Source organism: Girardinichthys multiradiatus, chromosome 18, assembly GCF_021462225.1.
Source record: "Girardinichthys multiradiatus isolate DD_20200921_A chromosome 18, DD_fGirMul_XY1, whole genome shotgun sequence".
Classification (NCBI taxonomy): domain Eukaryota; kingdom Metazoa; phylum Chordata; class Actinopteri; order Cyprinodontiformes; family Goodeidae; genus Girardinichthys; species Girardinichthys multiradiatus.
The window spans coordinates 21,060,516-21,083,321 of NC_061810.1; the positions used below are offsets into that span (position 1 = coordinate 21,060,516).

The window sequence follows — 22,806 nt, forward strand, 5'->3', positions numbered from 1 at the left end:
AGTTGAATAGCCATGCACACTGGATGGTCAGAGAAGATAGAAAATGCCTCCTTTGATGTAATTGCATATAGTTTCATGAAATCATTTTAAATGTGTTTTGTGCTCTGTTACTTTCCAAGTTAATTACTTTTGCATCTTACTGTATTTGGAACACGAATAATATAGTGAAGAAGAGTTTTACAAAGAATCAACCTTGGTGTGTACCAGGAGTGTTCTGTACAAAAGAAACAACACAGCAAGTATTACTCCCACAAAAGGTTCTGATCTAGCGATAATAAATTGCTATTAATAGAACAACTTGCACACTTTACAGTCCAGTTATTTCAAAGGATGAAGAAAACTTGCTAGATGTGCAGCTCACTTACCTGCAGGGGGGAGTGTGGGTGTGTTTGGCATGTTTCTGAGGTTCCCAGGCCACCAAGCAGTAGGATCTCATTTTCTTTGGGCTGGTGGACAGTCAGTAATTCAACAAGTTTTGGCAGGTCTGGAGACACTGATGCCAATTTCTGCAAGACACGTGCCAACCGCAGAGACAATGCTTAATGATGGAAAAAAGCACTGAGATGCTTTAAAACTGAATGTAATACATTTTCTTTGAATCCAGGTCAAGTTCATGTAATTACAGGTTCCTTCCTGTGAGATGTCCTGAACCGTATTGAAATATAATTGATCGACCACTACCAGCTGCAAAAAGAGGCTATGAAATCTGCATATCATATAACAGATAAACCCTCTAATTTTGGGTAATGATCTTGAATCCATGGCAACGGGGGCGAGATGTTTTGGTGGAAAACAATTAACATAGTTCCTGAGTGATGAAAAGTGGGCAGGAAGATAAAAGGAAGGAAACATGAGGGATGAGATTGCAAATGCGCAAGGAATTGACTCACCTTGTTGTTTTTATCATCTCGACAGTTTGTTTTTTGAGGGTCCAGATTCACAAAACACATCTGGGGGAAAGTAAGATAAAGGCATGGCATCAGAAAAAAACTTGAGACAAGGAAGATTTACCAAAAAGCAAAGCAGTACTTTTCCAAAATGTCATTTCTCTTTCCTAAATCCTACCAATCTTCTAAAAAGCTCCCTTTGCTATGGTGATTTGAATGCCCAACAACTGTCTGTTGTATCTGAATAACGACAGTTTGGGCAGTGTCTCTCCAGGGCTTCGAACCTTCACGTTGCCTCCATCTCCCTCCTTCCTCATACCTCACACACCTTTGCCTTAGGCTGCAGGTTTAATGGTGTGCGATAGAGCCTTCATGTCAGCACTGGGAATTGGGGACTCTTAACAGATCCTGTTTGAATTAGCAGCACAGACTCCTATGTGAGTGGGGGTGGCTAAGTTCAAATAAATAAAGAGCAGCTTCAAAAGTGTATGAGGACGGTGTGGAGGTTGTTCTTATTCAAGCAGCCACTTTCAGCATGTATGTGCAAGGTACTGTAACATGCTGAGAAAAAAAGGATATTTGTGTCTCAGTCATAAGCAGACACCCTTCCAACATTTCTAAGTACTCGGTTGCCGTGGCAGATCAAACCTAGTCATACTAAGGGTGCCAGAAGTTGTCTGACTCTTTCAAATGCAAAACACATTTGCAGAAGGGATATTGCTGTTTCTTTTTTACCTCTAGATTTCTGTATTGGCTTTATCTACTGCTACCATTCTACATTCTCTACTTACAAGACCTCCTAAAAATACATATAGACTGAAACCATTTGACACGTTGCTGAGAAGTGCTAGAGACACCTTGAAGGGACTTTGAACAGCATGTGTGAGCAAAGCTATTTTCTACATGCTTTTCATTTTTTTTTTTATATCTGTTTTTTTTTTTAAGATGAGACATATCCCCAGAGGGCTCTGTCAAGATGTCACAGAAAATCTGGCATCAAGGTCTATGTACTTTATACTCTATCATTTCTTTTTTAATATTATATCACATGATGCTTGTTTACAAGTTACATTGTGAAACCAGTTGTAGGAACAAATGGTGTAACAATATACCTGATTCACAAAACCAGGCAATAGGGATGGATAACATGGACTAAAAATGTTATTATCGAAGAGTAGGGCTGCACAGTTTAAGGAAAACATGACCTTGTGATATTATTGGGAAATATCTTGATAATATTGATTGATATCAACCAATATTACCTTTATACTTTCATACTTTTTCATCATCATAATGTTTTCACCACTTACCCTGAGATCTAACATCTCAGCCATTAGGATCCAGACAAGATATGGACATAACTAGCAGTAAAAGTCCATTCAACTGGCCAAATATACCAGTAGAGGTTCTGGTCTGCCAAAAAAACATTTAACCCCACTGTCAGTTTTAGGGGTTTGTATCCTTCATCAATAAAACATTTTCATCGTAACTGGATGACAAATTCTTATTACAATAATTTGTTTTAATGATAACAGTCAGTCAGTCAGTCATTTTCTACCGCTTATTCCATAGTGGGTCATGGGGGAGCTGGTGCCTATCTCCAGCAGTCTATGGGCGAGAGGTGGGTTACACCCTGGACAAGTCGCCAGTCCATCGCAATAATTTGTTTTAATGATAACAATTATTTTTAATTATTTAGTTTTCATAAATAAGAGTAAATGTTTAACAAATTACAATCTGTGTTTTAATATGCGGTGTCGTTTGTAAAGTTATACAGCCAAAAATTGACCGTAATATTTTGGGTTATTTAGCCTGTCATAAGAAAAAAATGGGGGTTCAAGTTTTAAAGTCATAATTTCACCATATCATTCATACATTTATAAATGTCACTGTTACAAACTAAATATTTAATTAGAAGTTATATATTTAGTTTACAAACTAAATATTTAGCTCCAAATTAAATATTTAGCTTGGAAACTAAATCTATATTTTGTAAGCTAAATATTTTTTTTGTAAGCTAAATATTTAGCTTACAAAATAAAATGGGCTGTACTTGTATAGTGCTTTATCAAGTCCCTGAGACCCCAAAGCGCTTCACACTACATTCAGTCATCCACCCATTCGCACACTGACAGTGATAAGCTACATTGTAGCCACAGCTGCCCTGAGGCACACTGACCGAAGTGAGAATAAATATTTATTTCCCTAAAAAGCTAAATATTTTGTTTACAAACTAAATATTTAGTTCCAAATTAAAAATCCATTCATCCATTTTCTATACCCACTTCTTCCATACTAGGTCACGGGGCAGCTGGTTCCAGTCTCCAGCAATCTACGGGTGGGAGGCAGGGTAAACCCTGGGCAGGTCGCCAGTCCATCGCAGGGCAACACAGAGACACACAGGACAAACAACCATGCAAACACTCATTCACACCTAAAGCGAATTTAGAGAGACAGATTAACCTAACAGTCATGTTTTTAGACTGTGGGAGGAAGCTGGAGTACCCGAAGAGAACCCACGCAAACTCCATGAGGAAAGACCCCCGGCCGGGAGTCAAACCAAGGAGCTTCTTGCAACAGTCTTGCTACGAACTGCGCCACCGTGAATCCCACCCAAATTAAATATTTAAATTTTAAACTAAATATTTAGTTTGGGGCTAAATGTTTAGCTTGCTAACTAAAATATTTTAAGTAACATTGTTTTCCTCTTATGTCAGGCTAAAAATAAACAAATGACCCAAAAATATTACTGTCAAATTTTGACTGTATAACTTTACAAATGGCACCCCATATTTTAAAGACTGTCCTATCAGTGCAGAACAGGTCTGTCAAAGTTTGATCAGTCTTCATATGCTTGTCACAGTCTGTGGTGGTGCTAATGCCAAGAAAGTTTTGAAAAAGCCCTTAGGTTTCCCAAATCACAAACTGTGTTTTACAGAAACTTTTATTAATTAATTTAAGTATTTAGATTAATCAACCCTGCATGTCTTTCCCTCCTTCACTCGCTGTTCGTTTTCTGTCCGATCACTGTGAATAAATGTGCCACAAAATCTTTGAAAAAATAAAAGATAAAACAGATAAAACAGGTTGTCCATTTATTAAGATGAAGGGTATATTCAGACTCTCTTTCTTGTATCCTTTAAATAAATAAAAATAATTACATTATTTAGGAAAAAGCTGCTTATGAAGTCTGTCAAATGTATCAGCCTATAACTGGTACCCTTTATTCAAACATATTTCCCCCACTATCAGGGATAATGTGATGGCAGCTGCCTCTTGAAAATCGACTCAGTCATGTATAAAAGAAGAAGTCGTTCCCAGCTAACAATCCTCAAAGGCCTCTCTGTCTCACCTTGAAAACAATGGGATTTTTTTTTGTCCTATGCCCTTCACTGAGTGGATGTGTCACTTCTGCTCTTTATCTGAACACATATTTTGTTACCTCCTACTCACAACAATAATAAAAGCAATCGACTCACTGAGCAGTAAAAAAAGGTTGCCCTCCATTGTTAGTGTCAGATTGCTGAACACGATGAGGACCTTTTTGTCAGCGTAGCCTTTAAATGTCAACAACATACACACGGCTGCTGAGATTAATTCACAAAATTTACTGCATACAAAGACCACCAACTGGTATTACCGTTTGCTCATTTGGTCAGATAAAGAAAAAAGGCATTGGCTATTATATTTTGAATATAATATATATATATATATATATATATATATATAGATAGATAGATACATACACACACAGCTAACAGTCTTAAAGGTTTCTACTTGTACTCTAAATAACTCCTTTCTAATCCATGAGCAGAAGGTTTGTTCATAGACATCTCAGCAGTTTTTACATGTCCTGCTGGATATCCTCCAAGAGGAAGCAGCAACAACACCTCCTCCTGCCTACCAACATGCTGCCTGCACACAACATGCGGGCAAAGCAAACAGTGATCCTTCTGACCTTGAGAAGGGTTGAAGCAATTTAACCCCATCAGACGGTGAGAGCCGAAAGGCAGCTGTTCTAAATTTGGGAGGCAGAAGACTATCTAGCTATCTGATGGCGACACAAGCCTGGGGACATGCACTGATTCCATCGGTTTTTCAGACACATTAGAAGATAAACATATGCATGACCCTGCATCTGAAGATCTGACCATGTAAACATCAGCTGGAAAAGATAAAGTGTGAACAGGAAGCAAATAAAGAGTGAACCTATTTGTCTCAAGATAAAGATGCAATGATAGGTAGAGGAATGATGAGACGTGATGGCCAATCCTTATGCTGCTAGAAATCACAACAGTCATAAGAAAGTGATGTTTCTTGTGTATGCTGTACTGCTTTTACATGTGGATGTGAAACCTTCATAAATAAATAAAAACATGACTGAAAAACAGAAACGGAAAAAAGACAATAAGTAAGGGCATGCATATGTTTATTGTTTTTTTAAATAATGTACTTCAATAAACTGATATAGGTAATGACAATACAGAAAACAGCATCCCACACACTAACTCATATCTATCTATCTGTCAGCTTCTGAGTTTGGATCCGACCAAAGTGCAGATAAGAGCTTGGCAGCCGCATAATTAAAGAAATCTCCATCTTTAATTAGCAATCTCAAGGAAGTAGCAAAACACAAAGAACTGATCAGGGAAATGAAACATGGCAGAACAGTGAGTAAATAAACAGAGGAACCAGCAGGGAACAAAGAACACAGACCAACTAATATACAGGGAGAAAACAAAGGCAAGTAATCACAGGAACTAAGAACAGGTGTGACAAGCTGGCAGGGAGGCAGAGGGGACAGGTGGAACTGATTAACAACACAGGGAAACAGAACTAAACAAAAGTTAAAACAAAACACAAACCAAGTCCAAGGATGTCATATCATGACACTATCTATCTATCTATCTATCTATCTATCTATCTATCTATCTATCTATCTATCTATCTATCTATCTATCTATCTATCTATCTATCTATCTATCTATCTATCTATCTATCTATCTATCTATCTATCTATCTATCTATCTATCTATCTATCTATCTATCTATCTATCTATCTATCTATCTATCTATATATATACAGGTCCTTCTCAAAATATTAGCATATTTTGATAAAGTTCATTATTTTCCATAATGTCATGATGAAAATTTAACATTCATATATTTTAGATTCATTGCACACTAACTGAAATATTTCAGGTCTTTTATTGTCTTAATACGGATGATTTTGGCATACAGCTCATGAAAACCCAAAATTCCTATCTCACAAAATTAGCATATCATTAAAAGGGTCTCTAAACGAGCTATGAACCTAATCATCTGAATCAACGAGTTAACTCTAAACACCTGCAAAAGATTCCTGAGGCCTTTAAAACTCCCAGCCTGGTTCATCACTCAAAACCCCAATCATGGGTAAGACTGCCGACCTGACTGCTGTCCAGAAGGCCACTATTGACACCCTCAAGCAAGAGGGTAAGACACAGAAAGAAATTTCTGAACGAATAGGCTGTTCCCAGAGTACTGTATCAAGGCACCTCAGTGGGAAGTCTGTGGGAAGGAAAAAGTGTGGCCGAAAATGCCGCACAACGAGAAGAGGTGACCGGACCCTGAGGAAAATTGTGGAGAAGGGCCGATTCCAGACCTTGGGGGACCTGCGGAAGCAGTGGACTGAGTCTGGAGTAGAAACATCCAGAGCCACCGTGCACAGGTGTGTGCAGGAAATGGACTACAGGTGCCGCATTCCCCAGGTCAAGCCACTTTTGAACCAGAAACAGCGGCAGAAGCGCCTGACCTGGGCTACAGAGAAGCAGCACTGGACTGCATGTCATTCGGAAATCACGGTGCCAGAGTCTGGAGGAAGACTGGGAGAAGGAAATGCCAAAATGCCAGAAGTCCAATGTCAAGTACCCACAGTCAGTGATGGTCTGGGGTGCCGTGTCAGCTGCTGGTGTTGGTCCACTGTGTTTTATCAAGGGCAGGGTCAATGCAGCTAGCTATCAGGAGATTTTGGAGCACTTCATGCTTCCATCTGCTGAAAAGCTTTATGGAGATGAAGATTTCATTTTTCAGCACGACCTGGCACCTGCTCACAGTGCCAAAACCACTGGTAAATGGTTTACTGACCATGGTATCACTGTGCTCAATTGGCCTGCCAACTCTCCTGACCTGAACCCCATAGAGAATCTGTGGGATATTGTGAAGAGAACGTTGAGAGACTCAAGACCCAACACTTTGGATGAGCTAAAGGCTGCTATCGAAGCATCCTGGGCCTCCATAAGACCTCAGCAGTGCCACAGGCTGATTGCCTCCATGCCACGCCGCATTGAAGCAGTCATTTCTGCAAAAGGATTCCCGACCAAGTATTGAGTGCATAACTGTACATGATTATTTGAAGGTTGACGTTTTTTGTATTAAAAACACTTTTCTTTTATTGGTCGGATGAAATATGCTAATTTTGTGAGATAGGAATTTTGGGTTTTCATGAGCTGTATGCCAAAATCATCTGTATTAAGACAATAAAAGACCTGAAATATTTCAGTTAGTGTGCAATGAATCTAAAATATATGAATGTTAAATTTTCATCATGACATTATGGAAAATAATGAACTTTATCACAATATGCTAATATTTTGAGAAGGACCTGTATATATATATATATATATATATATATATATATATACACAGTACAGACCAAAGGTTTGGACACACCTTCTCATTCAAAGAGTTTTCTTTATTTTCATGACTATGAATATTGTAGCTTCACACTGAAGGCATCAAAACTATAAATTAACACATGTGGAAATATATACTGAACAAAAAAGTGTGAAACAACTGAAAATATGTCTTATATTCTAGGTTCTACAAAGTAGCCACCTTTTGCTTTGATTACTGCTCCTCACACTCTTGGTATTCTGTTGATGAGCTTCAAGAGGTAGTCACCTGAAATTGTTTTCACTTCACAGGTGGGCCTTGTCAGGTTTAATAAGTGGGATTTCAAGCCTTATAAATTGGGTTGGGACCATCAGTTGTGTTGTGCAGGAGGTGGATACAGTACACAGCTGATAGTCCTACTGAATAGACTGTTAAAATTTGTATTATGGCAAGAAAAAAGTAGCTAAGTAAAGAAAAACAAGTGGCCATCATTACTTTAAGAAATGAAGGTCAGTCAGTCCGAACAATTGGGAAAACTTTGAAAGTGTCCCCCAAGTCACAAAAACCATCAAGCGCTACAAAGAAACTGGCTCACATGAGGACCGCCCCAGGAAAGGAAGACCAAGAGTCACCTCTGCTGCGGACGATAAGTTCATCCGAGTCACCAGCCTCAGAAATTGCAGGTTAACAGCAGCTCAGATTAGAGATCAGGTCAATGCCACACAGAGTTCTAGCAGCAGACACATCTCTAGAACAACTGTTAAGAGGAGACTGTGTGAATCAAGCCTTCATGGTAAAATAGCTGCTAGGAAACCACTGCTGTGGACAGGTAACAAGCAGAAGAGACTTTTTTGGGCTAAAGAACAGAAGGAATGGACATTAGACCAGTGGAAATCTGTGCTTTGGTCTGATGAGTCCAAGTTTGAGATATTTGGTTCCAACCACCGTGTCTTTGTGTGGCATTTGAAGATGTGAACGGATGGACTCTACATGCCTGGTTCCCACTGTGAAGCATGGAGGAGGAGGTGTGATGGTGTGGGGTTGCTTTGCTGGTGACACTGTTGGGGATTTATTCAAAATTGAAGGCATACTGAACCAGCATGGCTACCACAGCATCTTGCAGCGGCATGCTATTCCATCCGGTTTGCGTTTAGTTGGACCATCATTTATTTTTCAACAGGACAATGACCCCAAACACACCTCCAGGCTGTGTAAGGGCTATTTGACCAAGAAGGAGAGTGATGAGGTGCTGCGCCAGATGACCTGGCCTCCACAGTGACCGGACCTGAACCCAATCGAGATGGTTTGGGGTGAGCTGGACCGCAGAGTGAAGGCAAAAGGGCCAACAAGTGCTAAGCATCTCTGGGAACTCCTTCAAGACTGTTGGAAAACCATTTCAGGTGACTACCTCTTCAAGCTCATCAACAGAATACCAAGAGTGTGTGGAGCAGTAATCAAAGCAAAAGGTGGCTACTTTGAAGAACCTAGAATATAAGACATATTTTCAGTTGTTTCACACTTTTTTGTTCAGTAAATAATTCCACATGTGTTAATTCATAGTTTTGATGCCTTCAGTGTGAAGCTACAATATTCATAGTCATGAAAATAAAGAAAACTCTTTGAATGAGAAGGTGTGTCCAACCTTTTGGTCTGTACTGTACATGCAAAGTCTTTCTATTAATTAGGAAATCTTGAGAAATAAATATTTAACTGTACAGCCAAAAGTATTTGTCTACTTTTACATGTCCATGAACTTTGATGACATCCTACTCTTAATCTATAAGATCCAATTTGTTGCTGGACCTACCGTTGCCAGCAATACCAGATTTAACTATTCTGTAAATATCTTCCACAAGGTTTAGGAGTGTGTTTACAGTTAGATGAGAAAAAACAGAATTACAGCTTCCGCTCTAATTCCTCCCAATGGTGTTCAAGAACGTTGATGTCAGGACTCTGTCCAGGCCAGTCAAGTTTCCCTACAGCAAACTTTACACACCTGCAGCCATGGAAGACTGTAACACTGGAATTCATTGGTTTGATGGTGTGACTCAATACGTTTGGCAATATAGTGCATATTTTTTGCCCCAACTAGTGGAACTCTGGAATACTTTCTTAAGTTGATCAATGTGTCTAGGGACTTTTCATTGGAAACCCCTAACTTCCTGTTTTCTTTGGGTTTAAATATGATGCAAGTCAAGTTTATTTACAAAGCACTTTTCGCAAATAAAATCACAAAGTGTGTCACAGTACACTTGACCCTGCCTGTGTCTGATTTTTTTCAAATAACAAACTCATCCATGTTGTCAGGCATCTTCCCCCAGACCTTAAAAACAACAATTATCAAACCACTGTTGAAAAAGAAAAATCTGGTTTTATTGAAGTTGTTACAGACCCATCTCAAATCTCCCATTTATCCGTAAGGCTATTAGAAAAGATGTGTTTCAACAGTTAAATACCTTCTTAACAATGACCAGCTGCTTTGACGTCTTCCAGTCAGGTTTTCATACTTACCACAGTCCAGAGAGTGTGGAAGAACCACAGTGCTGGTATTATTGGACCTCAGCGTAGCATTTGACACTGTTGACCATGTTGACCTATCACTGGAAGACACTGGAGAACTGGGTCGGTCTTTCTGATGCAGCACTTGACTGGTTTAAGTATTACTTGAAGGACAGGGACCTCTTTGTGCCAATAGGTAACTTTATATTGGAGTTGACAAAAATGAAATGCGGTTCCATCTTGGCTCCCCTCCTATTTAATATATACACTAGCTCAGATCATAGCAAACAACAAAATAAGTTATAACTACACAGATGACACACAGCTCTCCACTACAATGTTACCTGGTAACTATGGACCTATTCAAACATTGGCTAGATGCACAGAACAAATCAATGCATGGATGTGCTATACATTTCTTCAGTTAAATAAATATAAAACTGAAGTAATTATTTTGGATCAAAGGAAGATCGATCAAGAGTCAGCACAGACTCCAGTTACTTCAGCTAGGAACCACTGATTAGGCCTGAAATCTGGGTGTAGTGATGGACTCAGACCTGAACCTTTAGAGGCACAGAGGCCATTACAAATTCAGCCTTCAATCACTTGAAGAACATTTCCAGGATTAAAGAGACTAATGTCCCAGCAGGATCTTTAAAAACTCATCCATGCTTTTATCCTTAGTCAAATTAATTACTGCAACAGTGTCTTCACAATCCGCCTTAAAAGTCGATCAGACAGCTGCATCTGATTCAGAACATCCTAACTTAAACTAAGAAAGTAGAGCACTTCACCCCAGTTCTAAAGTCTGACTCCTGTATCTCATAGAATAAAGTTTAAAGATTTATAAATCACTGAATGGCTTAGCCCCAAAATGCATTACAGAAATGTTGTCACTGTATCAACTTTCCAGACCACTTAGAACTTCTGGTTTAAGTCTTAATCCACAGAATCAGAAGCAAACATGGAGAAGAAGCATTCAGTTTTTATGTTCCAATAATTGGGAACGCGCTTGGCATTCAAGTATAATTTGTTTGTTCTGATCTTGTTCAGCCAGAAAATAGCATTAAGACATTAACTTTTTCCCATATCTGCAGCCAGAGCAATGATTAAGAGCCTGAAACTACTTCAACTGGGAAACACCAAATTGGATGAGGACTCAACTTTATTTTGCCACTACGTGCAATTAAAAGCATGGTAAAGGTGATAAAAAAAACTCCATAGATCATACAGTGAAATATTTACTGAGAACTGCACCAATTTATTTCACTGTGAAATTATACTAAATACTTTTAAATAAAATTTAAATGTATTTCAAAGCTTTTTTAAGTATTGTACTTAACCAGGGGTGCCAACAAACCTGTTATGTTTGCAACACTTGTTTGATTTCAAACACTATTGAGAATAGTTTTGATAATCTTGTGTGAGGTATCATGTGTTTTATTTGTTTGAAAAAATGAAGATAAAACTTGCACTAATGAGCAAAAAAACCCAAAAACATTTAGTTGTTAACTTTGCAACAATTCCTCAGACTGGACCAGCATGTGGCAACAGTTTTAAGGGTGAACTGCCCTTTAACAGGATGAAACCTCCAGCAGAATCTGGCTTTGTGTGAGCAGCCGTCTGCAGCGACCCACTGAGGATTAGTACTGACCAAGGAGTATGTTTAATGTTAAAGAAAACATGAAGAATTAATGACAGTAGTGGTTTCCTTAGCGGCTTCATCGATGAGAGAAACGCAGCTAAACAGTTAAGCTTTGAAAGACAGCCAGTCAAACACCATCCATGAAGGATGGTGTTTAACACCCCTAACTTAAGGCCTTCTCTTAATACCCTGAAGTCCTGCTGTCTCGCCAATGATTTTGGGGAATTATCTGTTTCTATCTGGTCAAGGTAAAATAAATTTTGAGAGGACGTGCATAAATTTACCATACAAATTCAGGCATTTAAATAAAGCAGCCCTGGACATCTGTAAATATTTTCTTGGTGTTCAAGGTAAATTTTCTCACTTGCATGTAAAACAGTTGTTTTAGTAACACATTTGACCTATCCCATGTCAAAGATCCGGGATAATGCAGAGATTTGCCTGTTTTCTGGCTCCATGAGCTTGGAAATTTACAATGTGCTCTGCACTGGAGTAAGCAGTCAGGTGAAAGTTGACTCTGACCACATGTGCTGATAAACTACTAAGATGAAACTAAGCAGAAACACTAAGCAGCTTTAGAAATGTTAAACATACTTTAGCTTTGGAATCGGCAAAGACATAAATGATGGATTTTGCTTTTTTCAAGTAAGAATGTTTTGTCATTCTAAAGAAATTTCAACAATAGCACATTTAAAAACACTTTACAAGCTTTTCACCAACATCATGGCCATTCATTAAAATTGTTACGGCTGGTGGCCATATGTGTGTGTTTGTGTGTTTTGTTTTGTACCATCATCAACAGACTGGCCAGCCAAGGTCGCTGCGGAGCGCCATTTTCCTCCGTGCTGCTGGTGCCGCTGTTTCTGATGGGATCGGATTTCTTCTACCCTCCTTTACCCCTTTTTATTTTCCAACGGTTTGTACTTTGTTAAGTACCCTCCTTTTGTTTGTATTTTGTTACAAATAACAGAAACTGAACTGAAAAGCAATAAATTACTCTTTCATTCACAAAACCAATAACACCTGGTGCAAATGTTTACTTCCCCTACCCCTAGACCAAGTGGGGTTTGCATGGGAGCTGAAAAATATTACCTTCTTTACTTCGGTAAAAACAAATACCAGAAAAGCAAAATATGTAAAGCTTGAGTGGCACCTATACTGTTATTTTACAGATTTACCCAAACAGAACTTTGAAACCTGCAGAGTTCAGCAGACTAATTGCAAGAACCTTTTTGCAACATGTTTGTCAGAGAGAGATGGGTTGAGATGATTGTTAGTGATCAAAGATGATCATTTAATGCAGGTTATCCTTCTCTACGTTATTACTGAATGTTAGAACCACAAACCTCAGTATAGTTTTGGGGAATTTTATGTGCCAGACAAAGAAATGCATAATTGTGAAGTGGAAAGGAAATGATTCCTAGTTTCAAAATTATTTAACTAAATGAATAAAAATCTGAAGGTGTGGCATGCACCTCTAAATAGAAATTCAGAGTCACCAATTACAGTCAGAGGTTACCTACTCGGTAAATAGAGTCCAAATAAATGCAGTTGTTCTTTGAAGGCCTTAGAGGTTTTGTTACATAACATTAGTGAACAAATAGCTCCATGAAGACCAAAGAGCACAACAGAAAGGTAAGGGATAGAGTGGTTTGGACGTTTAAAGCAGAGTTATGTTGTAAAACAATATGGTTTGAACATCTCAGTGATCACTGCAGTCTTTCTCCTGAAACTGAATTGCAAAATTATAAAGACCTGGCCGCTCACAGGCCGACAGTAACTCTAGTGGAGGTGCACAATGCTGGCCTTCACAAAGAACACCACTGTAAAAAAACGACAAAAACCTTATAGAACACACAGCAGACATGGACGAAGGAGGTCTGGTCAAATGAGAAACAAATTGCACTTGTGGGTCTAGATGCAAGATGCTATGTGTAGAGGTTGACTAACACTGAACATCACTTTGAACACACCATCCCCACAGTGACACATGGTGGTGGCGGGATCGTGCTGTGAAGATGCTTTTATCAACAAAGATAGAGCAGCTGGTTAGAGTTGACATATATATATATATATATATATATATATATATATATATATATATATATATATATATATATATATATATATATATATATATAGATATATATATATATATAGATATATATATATATATATTTATATATATTATATATATATTTAAATATATGATATATATAATTTCCCTTTGGGATTAATAAAGTATTTTTGAATTTGAATTGAATATATATATATATATATACAGTACATATCTGTATCGTTCTGTCGTTCTGAATTACTTTGGTTCCAGAATGTTCTGCTACTGTTAATTAAATGACACTCTCACTGCTCTTTGTCTTCTCTACATCTTCACACTGATGCAGAAATTGAGTTATCTATTTCAAGACCACAGCTGAGTTCCAGAAATAATGATGTATGCTTTCTGTTGAGTTGAAATTCGCCCATGGATTTAGTAGCCAGCATCAGCTACACACACTATTCTAAGAAGGGTACAGCATGTGTGAATCCAAGACCCCAAACACACACACAACTTTGATTGTGCATAAAATCCTATTTGGCCTTGCTTCCAAGCAGAAAGTTTTTTGTTTTTTTTCTCACAACTGCACTCAGACAGAAAGGGCTTCTGCAGACAGTGAGCTGCAGCTTCAACACAACATTATCTGTCCTGACGTTATCAGTGTAAGAAACCTTTGCAAACATTTAGTTTCCTTTGTCCGTCCAAGCATCATTCCCCCTCTCTGTTTAATACTCTGATCCTCCCACATACAGCTGACGCTCTTAGTCCTTTTGTCTATGATGTTTTTCTTCTCTTTAACCATTGGCTTTTTTAGTTCATTTGCTCTTTTTTCACACAAGTGTTCTTGTTATGTTGTTCTGTTTGGTCTCGTTCTAAAACAATTAAAGAAGTATCAGCAGATGAATGAGACTACTGAAATAAAATGCTATTGTTCTGGGTGCAGGTGAATTGGTTTTGAGAAATATTCTAGAGAAGACAACAAACAGTACAATTACTAGACATGTGAATATTTTTCCCATGTTTTCTAACTCCATGCAGGACAAACCTAATGGACTTAAGCATAGCAGGTGATGTGTATCTGTGTAACGTGAGAAGGTGTGGCCTAAGAAAGTCAGCACTCTGTATTAAAGTGTGCATTATCATTATTAGACAGCTTCTTTTCTTTAGGCAAAATTGGCCAAAAAAGATATTTAACTGACTCCGAAAGGTCAAACATTACCAAAAGTCTCTGGGAAGGATGATGCACTCTTGAAATTGCTAAAACTGGGACTTGATCACAGATCTACCAAACATTGTGTTGCAAATAGTCAAGAGGGTTGCAAAAAATGTGTTGAGAAAAAAACCAAACAAATTAACTGCCAAGTATTTAAAAAGAATCCAGGTGAAGCTAGCAGGAACCCATCATCTTCCACATGTGTTGTATTTCATAACTGCAACCCACTTGGAGTACCTAGAAGTGCAAGAGTGCTCAGAGCACTGCTCCAGAATAGGGGGGGGCCAGGGGGCCATTGGCCCCTCACTTTACTGCCCTGTAAAGACGCCCACATCGCATCCCAGCAGACACTCACGCTTGCCGGACTTCACTGTGTTGAGAGGCTATGACTAACGTCTCTCTCCCTCCCTATCTTTCTCTGGGCCAGTTTTAGTAAATGTTTTTGCCTCTTAAAACTGGACAGCATGGGCAAAAACAGCGCAGCAACATTTACTAACACACGCAATAAGATCAGAAGCGCAAAATACACCTGCTGTCCAGTTAACACGTTTCATGAATATGCAGTAGCCTACTGGGCTCACCGCAAAGTTGTCAAATTCTGGGAGGAACTGATGCAAATATGTTTATTCAACACGTGCAGTGTGAGTCACAAAAGCTGCAAATAATTGCGCTCATTGTTTGTCTGTCAGTGTTTTGCATGTCCCAAAGGCAGTCGCAAATCGCAACAGCACTATGCACAGATGGCAGGTATGATCGCTCTTTCCTGCACAGCTCTGCATCCTCAGGTTTGGCTCCATCTCCAACAGAACTGCGAGAGGAGACAGAAACTAGAACACAGAGAAGCAGAGAGTGAAAACAGCATGAGGCATAGCTGTTCTGTGACTATGTGAAGGCAGAGGCAAGCTGAATGTGTCCTCGGTTGATAACTGTGGTAACTATGCATCCCAAGTGTACATATTATCCAACCCTACTGATTTATTTATTTATATTATCTTTGTGTCCATTATTTTGTACATTTATTTTTTATATTTGCCCTACTATGCTGGGTGTGCACAAATCTGCTCTCCATTAGAGCAATGTACATCTTTGGCATCCTAAACAGAGGAGCTAACATCGTGTCCAGGAGCCTCCATCCCGACCTGATCTCTGAGATCTGGAGCAGATTCAGCTATGGAAAAACACGCAGCTCAGCTGATCCTCCAACTCCTGGATGGGGTGCGGGAGGAACAGTGACCCAATCCAGAGGCTGCGCTGTGTCATTACGCGTGATCCAGCTGCTGATTGTTTTCCTTCTGTTCTGTTCTATTCTGTTCTGCTCATCTGGACTGTTACAGTTTGTTAACCTTAGTCGTCACTATTCACAGCAGCAGGTCTATCATCTCAGCCTCCGCCTTGATGAGATTATTTCTCTTTTCCATGAAAAAGATGACTCTTGACTGACCAGATGGTTGGGCCCGTGGCTGGATCAGTAACGCCAGCAAGGTGGAGGTAGTATACTGGGATGGGCTGGTATTATTAAAGATGAGCTGGTTGACCTTTTCAGGTTGAGGATGGGCTCAAAATCAACACCCAAATCTATAGCCAGTTTATAGAAAACACTTCAAGCAGTGCTGAAGAAAGAAGTCTGCATGTTACAAAAAGACAATGATTTTTATGCTCCATCACATGCATCCAAGTACTCCTCTGCAGGGCTAGCCAGGCATTTAAGGCATTTAAGATGAAAAACTTATGACATGGCCCCCGTCCTCAACCTAACCTGAACCCAATGGAAAACTTGTGGACAGTTGTTAAACGGGAGATTTACAGTAAAGGAAAACAGTCCACCTCTCTGAATAGTGTCTAGTAGCCCGTGGTTGCTGCTGCACAAAAAGTTGATTGTCAACAGATTAAGCTTACAGACTCCATGAATGGAAGGCTTATCACTGTTATTGAAAAGAAGGCTATATTGGTTAACGATAAAAAAAAAAAAAAATGTCAGAAATGTTTATCAGAAGGGTTTGAGTTGTTTGTTTATAATTTTAACTTAAACAAATGAAAATAAAAAAGTAAGATTGGAAAATGTGTTTTTCATTTAGTTGCGTAATAATTCTGCACAATAGTTGCCTAATAATTGATGTTAAATGTTTATGTGTTAAGTTTAGGCTTAAGCAGAAGGATTTGAATTGACTACCTACTGCAGTTCTTTAGGCACATTAAATTGCAGGTATCCCAAATCAGAATTTAAATTTTAGTTTTTTTTACTTGGACTGCAGGCAAAAAAAACTTTTGCTGCTTCATTCTCGCTCTGTGGTCACAATACCTATACATAACATATTCAGTTGTAACCCAGTTTGACTTATTTTGAACCATGTTTATTTTAAATATATTCATTTTAGGTTTTAACTTCATTCAAAAAATGTTTTGGGGGACACAACATCAAGATCCAGTGACTCTGTCATATTTATTTTGCAGAGCAACCCACAAGCTGCATGGTCCTGTTTTAGAAAGCATATAGGAACTTTGATCCATAAACAGTTTTAGTTTGTTGTTAAATTTTGGGTTATAAATACAGAGAGTAACAATGGAAACTCAAATGTTGTTTACTGATAAGTATTCAGCATCACGAACTTAAACAAATGTTGAAAATAAACTATTCCCAAATTCAGAAGCAAAACAGCACAATGCCTTTCTAATTCTGAATCACAGACACATGCTCAGACAATCACTGTTTGCTGACTGAGACTTGCTGAGTTTGGGGCCTGAGGCTAAAGTGAAAACTACATAGCAGATGGCATCCTGGTTCTTTTCACTACATGAATAATATGAATGTGTCATGGAAATGTTGAAAATAGAAGACATGTGCTGTAACATCTCTGGGGAGAGCAGACGTGACTCTGCTGGGCCGACAGGATCATAAAATAGTCAGGACAGGAGTTTGACAGAAACATGTTAATATGTTCATGCAAGGGAGGAAAAAAAAAGTCTCAAGAATCCTGATGAAAATAGTCAACAGCAGGTCATGAACAGTCCTCAGGTCGTTTTGGTCTCTATGAAATGCATAAATTTTAATGTACTGTTAATACATCTGAAGATGTGCCAAGCTGCATTTTTATCGCGATCCTATTATGTGTTATCAGCCTCTGACAAAATACTTTATCTTCAGAAAGGAGTACAAAGAAACAGAGGGGGTTTAAAGAGTGATTTAACATTACTTAGTTCTATAAGTAATTACTTATACTACTTAGTACTATAAAATCAAATTTATTTTCTTCATTCGGTCACATAATTTACAGGCCTGGAATAGGGCAGTGTTCCACACAAAGCCATTTCCCCAAAACTGCTGTTTTTCACTGCATATGTTCAAAAACCTTGAATAATCTTGTTTAAATAAGTTAAAAAAAATATATTAATTCTAATTTTCAGTTAGTCACTGTTGGTGTTCAGGGAAACGTTCTCTCTTCACTGCTTCTGTTATCCCTGCCTTGCCAAACTAACATATTCCAAGCAGTCAAACCTGCCCAAAATTGGTTTGAAGTAACACATTCTTTGCAAAAATGTTAGAATTTTATTGTTACCTGGTAAAATGTTACCATGAACATTTACAAACACAGAAATGTCCATGTAAACTCAGCATTTCCAGTTAAAAATGTGCCACTACAGTGAACCAGGACCCAAAGAAAACAGGAATAGATTTCCCATTTTTAAAACTAATTTTCATCAAATATTCACTTCTAATGAAACAACTTAAACAACATTTAAGAGCAGTTTTAATTTACAGTGTAAAGCTGCACCCTACACTTTTTTGAAAGGGTGAAATAGTTTAGTAAAAGCTGAAAGGTTTGGCTGTAAGTCAGCTCTCATGCCGCAACCGATGGCATATTTATTCTGTTCTCCCTCTCCGTGGACTGTGAAAGGACAGGTCAGGGAACAACACAAACCTCAAGAAGGAAATGTTTGAATCTAGTGATGAATGGCTCTCTCTCCTCCAGATGGGGCCCACAGATTAAAGCAGGAAGGTAGTCAAAAGGGAAAGAACAGAAGAAACTCTGCAGGCTTACGTGTAAATTGTGTCATTTTGGATAAGTGCAAAAAACAATTTTGCACAACTTTTTAAATTAAAATTTTACATTTTGCCTTAATACATATTTGAAGCATTTCTTTTAGCTTCAAGGGGATACAAATGTATGCAAAAATGATCCTTGTACATGCCAATGCACAGAAAAACAAATCCGATCCAACCAGATTATCTCGCCATTTTCCCCACAAATAAAAGCAGAGTTGTCTTCCCATTCAAACCACTCTGTTTGTCAAATCACTCAGCAGACTGACAAAATTCAGTGTGACTATCGCAGCAAAATGACACTTATCTGTGACTTCATGCATTAAAACATGAGCAAATAATCAAAGGTGACAACATGATGCAGCCAGATGGAGGAGATGAAGTTAAATTCACAAATCGTTGTTGTTTTTTTTTTGTTTTGTTTCCACACCCAATATCAATGTTGACAGACAAAAAATTGATGAGGCTATATTAGAATTTTTCAAAAATTAGCATTAATATCCATGGGGTACAGAAATGATAAATGTAGTAAGCTATTTCTAAAGAAAATCTAAAGTACTCAAAAGAAGAGATTGCTTTTAAAATAAAGCACCTTGCACAATTATTAATACCCCCAGTAAAGATGCGTAAAAAGCTGTAAAATAAAGATTTTTAATTGTAGTTTTTATAGTACCAAACAAACAAAAAAAAGACTATAACCTTTAATTTGAGTACATTTATAAGGTGGAAAAGGGAATCCATATTAGGAAATAATTGTTTTTTAGAAGAAATTACCAGGGGCATTTTTATTTATTTATGCTTAACTGTTTTAAGTTAGTCACCATGTCTAAGAACGTTAAATTTGTAATCAATGACTTGCTGTTTTTCTAGGGTGTTAGTAGATGTGTGCATATACTTACACACATCTTTATCAGTGAAAGAGCTTTACCCAAAATTACGTAAAAAAAACATGAAGGTTTAGAATAATCAGGTTGATGGCTGAAAGATAGTGGATTGACCATCAGATCCGTGGAATGTTTTAAGTGAGAATCCTCATCCTAAAAAGTCAAATTAAAATGACAATAAAATTTTTCATGGATTTCAATCACCTAAGCCTTACAACACAGACAAGTCTTGCATCTCTACTACATCGAGACACTCTGAAACGATTTCAGTCAAAGCACAGCCTTCTGAGACCGAGGCATGTGTCTGGGTTTTTTTGGCACCACTTAATTCAGCACACAGCTGCTCACACTTCCAAAGTGCGACATAAGATTGCAAATTGGTATTCTTAGCTAAATTAGTGCTATTTCTGTTACCTTGGTGATGATTTCTAAAACACTTGATGCGTCTTTTAGGGAGTATTGGAAAAATGTCAAAACACTTTTGTGAAGTATTGACATTTATTTATTTTTGAACAAAGTGAAATGCCTCAGCCTACAATACATTAAGAATGATGTTCCAGTTTGTGGTTAACAGCATAAAAGTTGGTTTAGTGTTTATTCTTTACTGACATCACTTTGCTTGAGCACAAAAAAAAAAACAGCTTAGAAAAAGTAAACAGCTCATCTTCAGTGACTGATTTACAAGTAACAGAAAACACTTGAGTAAATTGATAGAGGTCATCATCAATGTTACATGTTGTTGCTTTTTCTATGACTAAACGGTGCTTGAATAAATGAAGGATGTGTGAGGTGATAAAGAGTTCAACCAAAAGAATGACTCTATCATAGAGTTACGTCTATCATAAATCACTGAAATGTATAATCTATGTTTCCATCAATGTAGTAGCTGATAAAAACAGTGAACTATGACCATTTCATCTACAGTCAAATCTATCCTTTTCTCTGAATGCAAATGTTAGACATTTGTTGTGCTTTGTTTCTGGCTGGTTTGATCAGGTTACATCCACCTGTCATTTATTCACCATTTCATAGAACTGTGTCCAGGCACTGAATCCTCAGATGTGAACTTTAGCCTTCAGAACTGTCTTTTATTAACTGTCTGGTTGTAACATACGACCAACAATTAATGCATTTGGTGTTTGGATTGATAAGAAGCAGCTTAGTTACATTTTAAAGATATTTTTTCAGCACTAGTGGCCTTTATTTTTTTGACAGTAGGCAGACAGGAAAGACGTGTAGAGAAAGGGGGAGAAATTCGGCAAATGTCACTTCGAGGACTGTAGCTTCTGTATATGGTCGCGTGCTTAACCCCTACACCTCACATCAGCGCCGTGCCCAGCTTAGTAACATTTTAATAAGGTATTCTGTTTTTTAGTGGACAACCCACTGTAAACATGTAACACAAGGATGTTTAGCGAGTGTCAGGTTCATCATCGAAATGCAAAACTTTTAGGTAATAATTTCTAAATCTGCCGGATTCCTGGAACTGGTTTTTACTTTAAGTACGCGCAAAGTTGCTACAGACCATTTAGGTCATAGCAATCAGTAAAGTGGGTGAGATAAGTGGACAAAACTGATGAACAAAAAAATAAACTGTTGATTGTGAGTAAAATCCCATGAACTGCTAGCATGAATTAAATTAGGATTTAAAATGCTGAGAAACAGATTAAAGAGTTACTAAACCCCAAATCAACCTTTTTGCAGATAAACTGTATAATTTGTGCTATTTTGACATTTTCATGTAAACTTGTTTAATTCTGCAAAATTTGGCCTAAAACAGTCTTAGTGCTGACCTCTTTGGCCTGGAGGGAGGCTACTGCAGTAATATTTTCCTGTTGGTTACAAACAGTACATTTTGCTACATGTCTACATCACTGTTCTGCATTGGGTTATAAAACCATCTCAGTCAGAGCAGGTAGCGAGTCAGGAGTTGAAGTACTAGTACGAATACTATTTAGTCTGCTGCTGTAGGTGCCTCCCAATAGCAAACGTTCTCTACAGGGGACGGGGAGCTGCAGTGACCAAAGTTGCACCTGTTGAAAGAGAATTTATTATACTTCATACCTTGAATCATATGCTTTACTTGAGATGATTCAAATTTACATGTAACATTCTGAAGGTTTACTACTTTGAACGTTAGCCCATGTTGGCAATAATGCTAACATCACTTTACCACTCAGAAACTGCACCCATTTTGTCCTCCACTGTCTCAGCAGCGCTGGCATACGGCATCGCTGAGTCAGCGCCTTGAGCCAGCGGCTCAAACTGATAAGGCTCAGGCCCGCTGAGCTCCGTTGTTCTGCTCACTCTCCATGTTTCAATATGTTAAATTAAGCTAGCTGCCACTTTCCCGTAGTGTTACCAGATCTCGCGAGAGAACAGGCAACCAGCTCTATGAAAACAAGTCCAACAGGCAACCCACCACTGTGTAAAACAGAGGCAGCTTGTAAACAGTATAAATGTATACAATTATTATGACATTAAAGATAATCAACAGCAAAATTATGCAAAACACTTTAACCATAACAATTTCAAACAACTTGAATTATTTGAACAACTTGCAGTATTAAACTCTGATGAAAAAATGCATTGTGTATGCGTAACAGCAATATGACAGTAAACACATTCAATAAAAAAAACTTTATACTCTGTTTAAAAGAAAAGACACATGAGCCAACTCAAATAGGCCTAGTGTAAAGCCATCTTCTGTCCTTGTCAGAAATCACATATGTAAACTATAGGTTAAAGCCTGGCACAGATGAAAAATATGTAAAAACAGCATTTACCTAGACTACAACACATCATTGCTATTTTCCCCACTTATGCAACTCATTCTGACGCTGTCACTCTGGGCTTTGTGTGTGCTTGGGGTCTGCAGTCAACTCGGGCAGGCACAACAACCAGAAAATTGGGGCATGGAAAGGACAAA

At 38.1% G+C, this 22,806-nt stretch overlaps 1 protein-coding gene across 5 annotated transcripts in view; it reads right to left on the reverse strand.

Annotated features, from left to right (window-relative positions):
* LOC124884567 (SPHK1 interactor, AKAP domain containing) overlaps positions 1-22,806 on the reverse strand; it is a 178,868-nt gene that overhangs the window by 15,508 nt on the left and 140,554 nt on the right. For all 5 annotated transcript variants that reach the window (XM_047392545.1, XM_047392549.1, XM_047392546.1 and 2 more), the window contains 2 exons: positions 891-950; positions 366-506 (listed from right to left, as the gene is read on the reverse strand). In XM_047392545.1, coding sequence (XP_047248501.1) covers positions 366-506; positions 891-950 — 201 coding nt within the window. The remainder of the gene's footprint in view (positions 1-365; positions 507-890; positions 951-22,806) is intronic.